The 11861-nt window shown below is 46.5% G+C and overlaps 1 protein-coding gene across 1 annotated transcript; it reads left to right on the top strand.

Annotated features, from left to right (window-relative positions):
- The first annotated feature begins 556 nt into the window (after positions 1-556).
- On the top strand, positions 557-2269 carry LOC119646327 (mantle protein). The gene is made up of 2 exons (XM_038046752.1): positions 557-682; positions 1136-2269. The coding sequence occupies exons 1-2, from the start codon at positions 674-676 to the stop codon at positions 2126-2128; spliced, it is 1002 nt and encodes a 333-aa protein (XP_037902680.1). The 5' UTR covers positions 557-673; the 3' UTR covers positions 2129-2269.
- The last annotated feature ends 9592 nt before the right edge of the window (positions 2270-11861 follow it).

The following is an 11861-nucleotide window of genomic DNA, read 5'->3' as shown; positions in this document are numbered from 1 at the left end:
ATCTAACTAGCCCGAGGCTGTCAAATAGAAACAAAATAAAGAAAAATTTCCATAATTCCCTGCTGCATTTTGCAAGAGAATTATTAGAATTCTTCTATTTCATAACGTCTTCGATGGTCTTTTTTTCTCACCGAGATATCCACAAAGCCAATTAACTATAGGCAAAATTGTACCTGAGGTAACAACATCTACGTGATTGAACAATAGCGTATGTGAATTTAGATTAAGCGACCATAACATATCTTGCGTTCAATCTCAAGAAAAGCTGCAACATATGTAAGAGAAAAAATGCAAGATTTTTGTGTGATGGAACGGCTCGGCACCATATACGGAGTCTCATGTGCACGCTATGCATTTGCCAATTGTTTAGGAAACGAAAATGAAAACGCGAACGCGGCCATCCATGGACCCACGGCTAGCTAAGGGGAGCGGAGGAGCATCTAAACTACCATGGCTGGGGGTTATGTTGTGGAGTTTTGAAGTGCGACGAAGAGGAGTTTACTTGGACCCCATACTCCATCAATTCTTCCGCTCAATTTTTATTCGGCCAGATTGGCTTTTGTATATATAGCGGTGTAATGGCCATTTTGGAATCAGTACCAACTACATCTTGCTTTAATAACTCACTAGTTTGTTTTTAAGCTCCTGTTGTATTTTAAGTAACAGCTCAACTATGCGAATGGTAATTTGCAACTATCTTCTTGGTTCTACCGTGGATTACTTTAGAAAGCTGGCGGATAAGATCTTACCATTTTCATGAAAAGTGTACGTGCAGTGCTAACTGGATACATGGATTATATAACTGGATGGAAATATGTGCAAGAAGTGTCTGCACTGGACAGTTTGATCCAGAAATGAGTCGGTTCTAGATCGTGAGCGTGAAAAATGTTGGTGAAAGCGTTCTCTGTGGATTAAGATTAGTCAGCGACAGTGGCTGCACTTTCATATCACGACATCACTATCGAGTGGTCTTACAAGTGTTGGATATTCTTGCGACTAGAAATTCTGTCCAGTTGGATGCACATACACTATTTGTTTTGTTTGATGGGAGATGTGATCCTCAGCATCGGGATATATTGGTTATTGTCTATATTGGGAAGATGCAGAACTAACTGATTTTCTTCTAATATTCCAGCTCCTAGTAGTGTGTCTCGCCTTGTGCGTGACATTGGGTTATTGTGGTGAGGAACCAGCTGCCAAGGCTGCTCCAGAGGAGACCAAAGCCGAGGAAAAGGAGTCAGAACAAGCTGAATCGTCAAATATTGAAAAGCGTGGATTGTACGGCTCATTGGGTGATTACTCCTTCGGAGGTCATGAACATCATGAACACATCAAGACGGTGACTATTGAGAAGAAAATCCCAGTCCCATACACTGTAGAGAAGCACGTTCCATACACTGTTGAACGTAAAGTTCCATATGAAGTGAAAGTTCCAGTTCCACAACCCTACATTGTTGAAAAGAAGGTACCATACACCGTCAAGGAATACGTCAAAGTACCTGTCCATGTGCCCAAACCATACGAAGTCATCAAGAAGGTCCCATATGAAGTTAAGGTACCAGTAGACAAACCTTATGAAGTCAAGGTCCCAGTTCCACAACCCTACGAAGTCATCAGGAAGGTTCCAGTTGAAGTCAAGGTCCCAGTACCACAACCCTACGAAGTCATCAAGAAGGTTCCATATGAAGTCAAGGTTGAAATTCCAGTTCCAAAACCATACGAAGTCATCAAGAAGGTTCCAGTCGAAGTTAAGGTACCAGTCGATCGTCCATACCCAGTTCATGTGCCAAAACCATACCCAGTCGAAGTTGAAAAACCATACCCAGTTGTCGTAGAAAAGAAGGTACCCTATGAAGTCAAGGTTCCAGTTGACAAACCATACAAAGTGTACGTCGAGAAGCCATACCCAGTCCACGTAAAGGTCCCCGTCCCACAACCATACACTGTCATCAAGAAGGTACCATACACTGTTGAAAAACCAGTACCATACGAAGTTAAAGTACCAGTTGACAAGCCATACCCAGTCTACTCGGAAGTCAAAGTGCCCGTCCACAAGGAAATCCCAGTACCAGTAAAATATCCAGTTCATGTACCAATCATTTCCCATCACGACGACTATCACCACTAAAGCACTATCGCAAGGTTCGCAATAATTGTTGAGCTGAGGAGTTCTGTTGGTTCTTTTTTTTCTAATCTCTTCCTAAAAATTCTTAATGAAATCAACGCATCTTACTAAGCGCCACAAAGAGTCTAACGCTCGCTAAAAAAACAAAAGTGAAAAGAATAGATGAAAAGAGCCATCTGAAACGTGTGAGCCAAATATTTTTTATTAATTTTTTATCTCTTAATAGACATGTTTTTTTATAAAAAAAAAAATTAAAAAAAATCAAATCCCCTCTTTTTATTTGCCTATCACAATCGTTGGCGCGCCCATTTCTGATCCTGTCGAGAAGTATCCTATCCTTCTCACCCATTTAGATTTATCTTTTTGATTGTGTACTTTCGATTTACCTTCAGTATTGTGATTATTAGTTAACTGTTAAGTCTTATGTTACCACGTTAGATCTGAGATGGTGGCCTTAAGCATGTTTGCAGTCCACTCATCCATTTTACAGCTTCAGAAATGTATCTTGTCGCCTTAGTACGATGAAAAGCTTTTGTATCTGTGAAAAAGGCAACGGGAAAATTGTTGAAAAATATTGAGTTGCAAATAAATAGATTGTTGAATCAGCCAGCAGCGTTTTACTTAAGGGGGGGGGGCATAAAAAATTAGGATGCATTCGAAGAGCTTTCGATTCAAGCCAACATTTCGGCCCCTGAAAAGAGGTTGTTTGTTTGCGGATTATCCATCTATCTATCTTAATAGCTGAGGAGAGAAGCTTTCATTGCTTGGGGCGTTCCTTAAGTTTATTATGTGAAAATCATTGTTAACCACTGATGAAGCTGTTTGCCTGGATTTATCTGAATTGCGGTTTTCACTTTGCCAACTCCGATTAGCGATTATTTGGTTAAAAACCGAAACAAATTGGCATCTAATTATACTCTTTAACCGAACTCAGAGTTCCGGTTATTGCGCTCCAATTATTATTGATTTGGGGGCCACGGGTTGAGCGAAGACTTTCCTCATCGCCTCCATCTTCTTCGCTCGATCTTTGCACTTTCAGGGTTTCTCTTGTCTGACTTGCATCACTTACATATGATGTTGCCCAGATAATTGCATGGAAATTGCTGAAATTGCTGTTGAACATTAACAACCAGTTAGTGGTAGTGCACATGATGCCATAGTAACCGCAGCCAGCTGGGGCTACCAGCGCCTTCGGTCTCGTGGGCCATCCATGGTGGAGCATCGCGACACGGTAAAGGCGCACAGGTGAAAGTGAGAGTGGAATTTTGCAACACGGAAGAAACAAAACTGATTCTTTTTGACGAACATAAATTACATGCAATCTGGAGACGGTGAGTGAGTAGTTGGACCGCAGCAGAACTCGTCACCAAAGACAAGACTAGCGTTCCGCTTGGCAAACCTCTTCGGCAGGTACATTGGGGATCCGCACAGGTAGTGCCGGAAAATGATGCTAACGTTCTCTCGTCCATGGTATGAACTAGATAGCAAGTCTAGCGTGGAGATACATTCGAAATTAATACATATTTATTAGTTTGCTGACCTTTCCAGACGCGCTCCAACTGAATCTTTTCTGAAAAATTAATATATTCATGTTGAGAGTTGCTTGTTGTGTGTTTCGGCAAAAACGTTCGAAATGGAGTGCAGTGTATGCTAATGAAGGCGAAATCAACATTAGGTAACTGTGTTGATTGTCAATCAACTTTTACAGAGATTCGATAACATTGACCTTGCATGAATGCAGCTGAATTCATCCCAGAGGTGTTTGGGTAATTTTTTTCAAAAAGGTAAGTATCAGCGGGGAGTCGACAGTTGAGTCCAATATAGGATGCAAAGAGCCATAGTTCCAGGTCTATTCCAACATCCCTTGGTGCGTCTCCTTAGACAGTTCCTTGCCAACATTTTTTTTTTATGGTACCTTGTAAGTTCGCTCAAAGTATTTCCTTTGGCTATTGGGGGAGAAGGCTCTTGTTTCCAGCCTAGAACCCATGTGCTCTCTAGAAATACGGGATCTTGACTGCCTCACAGAAAAGGCCGAAGTAGAGGAGACGCTAAAGCGTGAATGTCCAGAGGTGACCAATGCCCGGGTAGGCATTACCTCTGTAAATGCTCGAGGACAAAAGCTCACCGTGGCGGAAGTCCCCAAACAATATGCGAGGAAACTCCTTAACAGCGGGAGAATCAAAATCGGAATGGGTAGCATGCAGGGTAAGAATGCGGATAGTCCCCACCAAGTGCTACAGGTGTCTGGACTATGGACACACGTCAGCAGCTTGCAAGGGTCTAGACAGGAGGTCAGCATGCCGGAGATGCGGCCAAGCGGGTCATCAAGGGAAGACTTGCAAGGAAAGCGAGAGTTGTGTTCTCTGCAGGGATCGTGGCGCGTCTGGCGAAAGTGCCGGACACACTGCGGACTCGGGACGGTATCCGATCTTCAGAGCGGAATTGGAGAGGGCTAGGGTGCGAACCCCATGATCCGCATTTTGCAAATTAACATGCACCGGAGTGCAACCGCTCACCAGCTGCTAGCACAGTTCGCTGCGGAAGTAAATGCTGATCTAGTGCTGATTAGCGAGCAATACCGAAACAAGGACCCGTCCTCATGATATCTCGACTTATCGGGCACCGCTGCCATCTGGGTTCGGGACGACGTTCGACTTCGTGTTCTTGCCGAAGGCCGGGGGGACGGATTTGTCTGGATCCGGTGTTTAGGGATAACGTTTTTTAGCGTTTAACTGACGCCGAATGAGTCGATTCCGGACTTTCAGCGCCGGCTTGATGCTCTGGAGGACGCTGTTTCGAGCACGGAGGGGCGAATCCTGGTTGGCGGTGATTTCAATGCCAGGGCTATTGAATGGGGCATGCCTCAATCAGACTCCAGAGGGAAACCGATTCTGGAAATGGCGGCGAGAACCGGGCTTGTAATTTTAAACACCGGATCCACGCCAACGTTTCGGCGCCCAGGTTGTGAAGGAAGCATTCCTGACATCGCTTTTGCGTCGGAATCTCTGGCATCATCGGTGGACGGGTGGCGAGTCCTAGAAGAGTTCTCGGCAAGTGATCATCAGTACATTGCGTTCGAAGTGTTTGACGCTACTTGCCGGCGAGCACCAACACGACGTTCCCCCTGCGTGTGGAATGTCGCGAGGGTGAACATCGGAAGATTCGTTGAAGCTCTTGGAGCAGGTAGGGCCGCACTGGGGGGCACTCCGGGGGGTGGTGGTGTCGCAGCTGACACCGTCGTAAATTCAGTGATGAATCTGATAACGACGGCGTGTGAGGCTTAAATGCCCTGGAGAGGCCCCAGGCGCGACAAGTCTTCTATGTACTGGTGGACGGCGGAAATTGCCGACCTACGGAAGGAGTGTCATAAGCTCCACCGTTTGGCACAACGTTTGTACGCCAACGAGGAGGCATGTGCCATAAAGGCACAATATAGATCAGCAAAAAGGAGACTCCGCAGCGCTATAAATAAAAGCAAAGCTCGCGCCTGGCAAAATCTTGTTAATGACGTGGGGACCTGGCTTTAAGCTTGTCACTCGGAAAATCGGGGCTCTGCGGAAGCCCTGCATATTGAGCACCGATCAGATGGACCGCATTGTGCGGGCATTGTTCCCCAGACACCCTGTACGGGTTGATGTAAATAGCGCGGAAAGCGTCGTGGATTGCCCCCCTTTCACAATGGGAGAACTCGAAGAAGCGGTTCTCACTATGAAAAACAGGAAGGCGCTAGGTCCTGATAGCATCCCGGCGGAAGTTTACAAACTGGTGTTCTGCCAACGGCCAGAATTGCTGCTCGAAGCGTTCAACGCGTGCTTGAAGGAGGGCATTTTTCCTTGTCGCTGGAAAGTGGCCAGACTCGCGTTGATCAGTAAGGGTAAAGGAGACCCGGAGCTCCTGTCTGCATACCGACCGCTGTGTATGCTTGACACGGCCGAAAAAGTGCTCTAGAAGCTCATCAGGGGTAGACTCGCTGAAGCGATCCGTGCTGCCGGGGACTTATCCGCAAGGCAGTTCGGGTTTAGAACAGGGAAATCTACATTGGATGCTGTTATGGAGGTCGCAGATGCGTTTAATCGAGCCGGGGCACACAGCCACCGATCTCGACGGATAGTGCTCCTCATAAGCTTGATGTCAGAAATGCCTTCAATTCCGTAAGATGGACAGATATGCTAGGCACACTAAAGAACTCCTTTCACGTGCCAAGCTATCTCTTGCGGATATTAAGATGAAAGACCGCTCCCTGTTCTATGAGACGCTAGAGGGTCAGAGGAGGATGGAAATCACGTCGGGAGTAGCGCAGGGATCCATCCTAGGGCCGGACCCCTGGAACGCTTTTTACGATAGTCTACTGAGACTCGATATGCCCGAAGAGTCGCGCCTGGTCGGTTATGCAGACGACGTTGCAGTACTTGTTGCCGGACGCACTGTTGAACAGGCGCAAAGCAGACTTGGCATATTGATGCGACGGGTAAGCGGATGGATGACTGCTCACGGTTTCAACCTTGCGCTGGAAAAAACCGAAGTAGTCGTCCTGACCAGAAGGAGAATCCCGACCTTGTGTCCCATATCGATCGGCGAGTTCACTATAGAGTCAAAACCAGCGACTAAATACCTTGGTTTAATGCTCGACTCGAAGATGAGCTTCTTCGAGCAAATCAAAACAGCCGCGGACAGGGCTGCAGCAGGAGTCGCGGTCTTCAGTCGGCTAATGGCGAATGTCGGCGGCCCTATATCAACTAGGAGACGTCTCCTCATGGGAGCAACGCAGTCCGTCCTTCTCTATGGTGCGGAGGTATAGGCTGATGCCCTTGACAAGGAGGTGCATCGTAAACGCCTCGCTCAAGTGCAGAGGCGGGGAGCTTTGCGAGTGGCGTCTGCTTATTGCACCGTCTCCGAACCGGCTGTGATGGTGATTGCGGGAGTGATCCCCGTTGCCCTCCTTGCCAAGGAGCGCAAAGCTATCTATCGTCGTAAGGGCGAAAACTTAAGAGAAGTGGTTGCCCGTGAAGAACGTCAACGCACCCTTAGCGAGTGGCAACTTTCTTGGCAAAATGAGCCAAGGGGCGACAAATTAGACCCATGGTTGAACAGAAAGCACGGTGAGATTGATTACTTCCTTACCCAACTTCTAAGTGAGCATGGATGTTTTGAGTCTTACCTGCACAGGGTTGGGAAGACGCGATCTCCTGATTGTGTGTTCTGCAATAGAGTGGCGGATGACGCTGAACACACCTTTTTCTCTTGCGAGAGGTGGGACGGCCTCCGCCAGCAGCTTTATGCAGACACAGGAGAGCTCTCTCCAGACAACATTGTCAGAGAGATGCTGTAGAGCGCTGGCAGCTGGAATCGTATTGCGCATTATGTTCGGGCTCTTCTTACTACGAAGAAGATTGAACTCGACCGGCAGAGGGATCGGACGGTAAGGGGTTCCCTGAACTAACAACTCCCTTCCTCCCCTCCCTCCCGTTGGTGAAAGGAATTCCCTGACTTGAAGGCTCCCAAAGCCGGGAGAGCGGGAGGGCTAGCCCGAAGTAATGTGTCAAACGGTTCCAGGCTAGTTCTCTGATGACAGGGAGGTGTTTAGTTGGTAGTCCGCCAGCGTGCTGTTGCGGGAGTCCAACACTCTGTGCGTAAACGCATTCACCTACCCTACTCCCAAAAAAAAAATAGTATTTCCTTTTGATTTTTTTTTCCAGATTTTTCGGTTGGGTAGTTTCTAAAAATGAGTCCGTTAAATAAATGATCACATTCGACCCTCCGCACACCCAACTTTAGAACAAATTTCAAAACTAATACCGACTTTGGAAAGTACTAATCGAGACCTTTCATTTGATACCCCACATGACTAAATTTGGGAAAAAAGATTGACACCCCCTTTTGCATGTACGGGGGCTCCCTCCCCTTTAAATTCGATATAGAATTATGTAACTCACTGTATACGTGAGTGTTCACAGTTCCCACCTTTCTACAAAATTTGATGTTAATTGTTATAACCGTTTCCGTGCAAAATGAGTGTCACAGACAGACAGCCTGTGAGGAGTTGCCAAATATCCCATCGGGCGCGTCCCTTCGTGCGGATAAGGGAATGCTCAGCGGACGGGTATAAATATTCACTGTACGCATTCGAAGGTGTGCGTTAATGAAAAGAGAACGTTGGTCGTTAAAAGCCGCAGTGACATCAACCACATCCAAACGTATAAAGGCTTCTCTGTATCGAGACCCATATCCGTTCGTGAGAAGTTCAATGATTATGAAATCTCCCTCCAATATCCAAGGCGGAAAAGGACCTGGGACACAGAAACCCCGTTGACGTCAGAAAATGTGCGGAAAGAAGAATGGAGGTTTTGGAACAGAAGTCCGACCTGGAAGAGTCATCTTTCATTTTGCTTGGAGCGATAATTGTAGAGTTATCGGAATTCATCATAGATAAACACAACGTGCACCAAGCAATCAAGCATATGGTGAAAGCTATCACGGTTCAATATAACAAATCGCGGGAAGATGAGAAAGATTTCAAGGAGAACCCTAAAATTATTCCATCGACCGTGACGCAGGTGACACCCAAGCGTATAAAAGCGGATGGGTATAGGAAAAAGAGGGTTCGGGAAAAAGAAGACGAACATCCAGGACATGAGCAGGATCCCAAAACCCAAAAAGGTGTAACACCCGCTTTGAAGAAGGGACCTAAATCCTCGGTAGGCGGGAAAGTAGTGCCAAGTAGACACCAAGGTTGGACCTTAAAAGCCAAAAAATAAAAAGGAGAGAATGAGGATCTGTCCCGAAGCAATCATAATTTCAAGCACGGATAGTATGTCCTATGCAAACATTCTAAGAAGAGTGAAAACTGACTCTGATCTCAAAGACGGGGGGGGGGGGGGCGGAGGGGAATGTAAGCAGGATCCGGAGGAACCAAAAGAGAGGTCTCATGCTGGAACTGAAAGGGTCCGAAGAGGGTAAAGCTGAAAGGGCTGCCGGTTGTGATCAAAAGAGACGTTGTAGTGAAAAAGGTCACATTGCTCGACATTGCAACAAGGATCCCAAATGCATGTTGAGTGATGAAAAGGAGGGCCTGGACAGCGGGCATATTGCCGGAAGCGGCAAGTGTTCCGAGTTCAAAAAGGCGCTAAGTGCAACCAGAAAATGAGGTTGATTCAAATCAACCTTAATGACTGTTGGGTCGCGCAAGATCTGCTCTCGCAGACCACCGATGAATCAGAGGTGCAAGTGGCTATAATAACCCTATACATGAGTAGACCCATAGTGATCATCAGGCAATAGTCCTTGACCTGAAGATCAAGTCAAGCGGTTGCAAATTTGCTCGTCCAAAAATGAGCAGAGCATCAGGTTTGTCTGCGAAACCAATTGACGAGCAAACATGGATGTGTGGTTAGATCAGCACACTATATAAGGTACACCCTCGGAAAAAGCCCTTCATATCATGCAGTGTATCGCGAAGGTATGCGACTCATTGATGTCGAGACGTTATATTTTCCCCAGTAGAAGGCCCAACTGCTGGTGGAATAGTGAATTGTCAGATCTTTGGTCGGTGTCTCATTGGACCAGACGAGCGGCTCAGAGCGGAATGGGTAGGATTGACCAGGAGGTCAAACAGCGAGCTTACAAGAAAGCCCGAAGAAACCTGAAGTTGACTATACACCGAAGCAAGAGGAACTGCTTTAAGCAACTCTGCGCAAAGGCGAATATAGACCCATGGGGCAGCGCCAGAAATTACATGTCGCGATCTCCTACTGACAATCTTTCAGGGTTTGTTCCTTCAGGAGAACACAATGGATTACAGTCTACAGACATCTTTAGATGTAGCTGTAATACCCCCAGTAACGACAGAAGAAATAGGTCTGGGAGGCTTATCAGACCTACAATTCTGCTTCCGCCGACGCTATCAAACTGGTCACTAGCTTAACTGAAAGTGTGATACACGGAAGGGGTGGTACTAACAAGTACTGTGAGTTCGAGTTTACTTGTAATCACGTTGTTTCACCTTTTGGTCAATCCTACCCGTTGGTCTCTGAGGCGCTAGCCTGGCCCGATGACACGCCGGCCGAAGATCAGACCATTCACTATTCCACCAACAGTTGGGCCTTCTACTGGGGAAATTATAATGTCTTTGGTATCGATGAGGCCCATGCCGTCTCGTTACACTCCGTTGTGAGGCTCTCTCAGAAAGTGTGCCTGAACCATGCATCCATGAATGTTTGCTCGTCAATTGCTTTCGCAGACCAACCTTACGTTTCCCTCATTCTTGGAGGAGTAGGTTTCCATTCGCTTGACTTGCTTTTCAGGTCAAAGACGATTGTCTGGTGATCACTGTGGGTGCAGTGTTTACTGACTTCCGAGACATATTGCGAGCTAGTGAAGGACTAACAAAAGTCAGATCCATAACCGAACCGGACCCAACTTTCTGGTAAGTATTAATCTGATCAACGTTAGCCAATATGATGTTTAACTGTGGCAGTGTCTCCAATAGACAACGCCCTCTTGCATTCATCAATGAGCTTTCGCATTCTGTGACCCATACATTTAAGTCACCGGCGATGACTTTTGGCCTCCGTCCTTTTGCGTCCAGGATTAATCTCTCGAATCCATTTGTGTGCTGCCTCATAAATTCCCGTGGGCTTGCTCCCCGTATACCCACCAAGCCGCCCCACCTGTAGGATGAGGTACTCATACACTATGTTAGGGTTTCTATACTATTTATTCACTTATTAATGCGACTTGTGCCTTCGATTCGTGCGTGGTCTGCGAAAGCAGGTATTGAGCGATCCTCTAGTGATTCCAACTGCATTCAGCGCCTTTTTGAACTCAGAGCACTTGCCACTACCTGCAATATGACCACTGTCTAGGCTCTTCTTTTTGTCACATAACATGCATCTGGGAACTTTGTTACATTCTCGGGCAATGTGACCCCTCTCCCCATAACGTCCGCATAGGTCAGACCGATCAAGGGCGCTTGTACATGCTCTGGCCAGATGTCCGTACAAGAGACACTTGAAGCATCTTTTCAAAGAGATTTGTTCTCTAAGGCGATAGACTACCCACCTAATATGGTCCTTCCCAACATCTAGCAGCTTGCGCTCTGCTTGTACTGGGCCGGGTGCTGGCAGTCTGTGCGGCTTACAATGGATGCCTTCTGGAAATCGTTCAGCTTGAACTGCTCTGCTAAGACAGTACAGATTTCCGCCTAGGAAATGATTTCATCTAGGTCTTTGTACTGTATAGCGATCTTACGCTTCTGAGCTCCGAGTAAAATTTTTATTGAACCTTTTCAATTCCAGAGTGAGATCTTCCTTTTAGTTCTTCTGGGTTCTGCTTACATTTCCTCCCCGAGTCTTTCGAGATCAGCGTCGACTCTCACCCTTCTTAGTATGTCTGTATTGGATACACTACCCGTGTTTCAAATGATAATCGCCTCGGAAAGGATCCCTTTTTCTCTCCTTTTTCTTTTTTAGGTTTTCTTCGCCCAACCTTAGTTGAACTGCCACGTAATTTTTTATTGAAAATCGGGTCCTTTGGGGCGCTGGTGATTTAGACACTATTTTCCCGCCTAGCGAGCTTTTAGGCGCTTTCCTCAAAGTGGACCAGATAGGCCTTTTCCTTTTTTGGGAACCTGCTGATTTCCTATGTCCTTTTCCCTAACTCTTTTTTTTTCTCTCCCCATCTATGAGTATACCGTTGCGTGCCATCTGCGTTGACTGTATTATCATTGTAGGATTCGATT

This window comes from Hermetia illucens, chromosome 1, assembly GCF_905115235.1.
Source record: "Hermetia illucens chromosome 1, iHerIll2.2.curated.20191125, whole genome shotgun sequence".
Classification (NCBI taxonomy): Eukaryota; Metazoa; Arthropoda; class Insecta; order Diptera; family Stratiomyidae; genus Hermetia; species Hermetia illucens.
The sequence above is the reverse complement of the archived record's forward strand: the minus strand, read 5'-3'. Positions and strand labels throughout refer to the sequence as shown.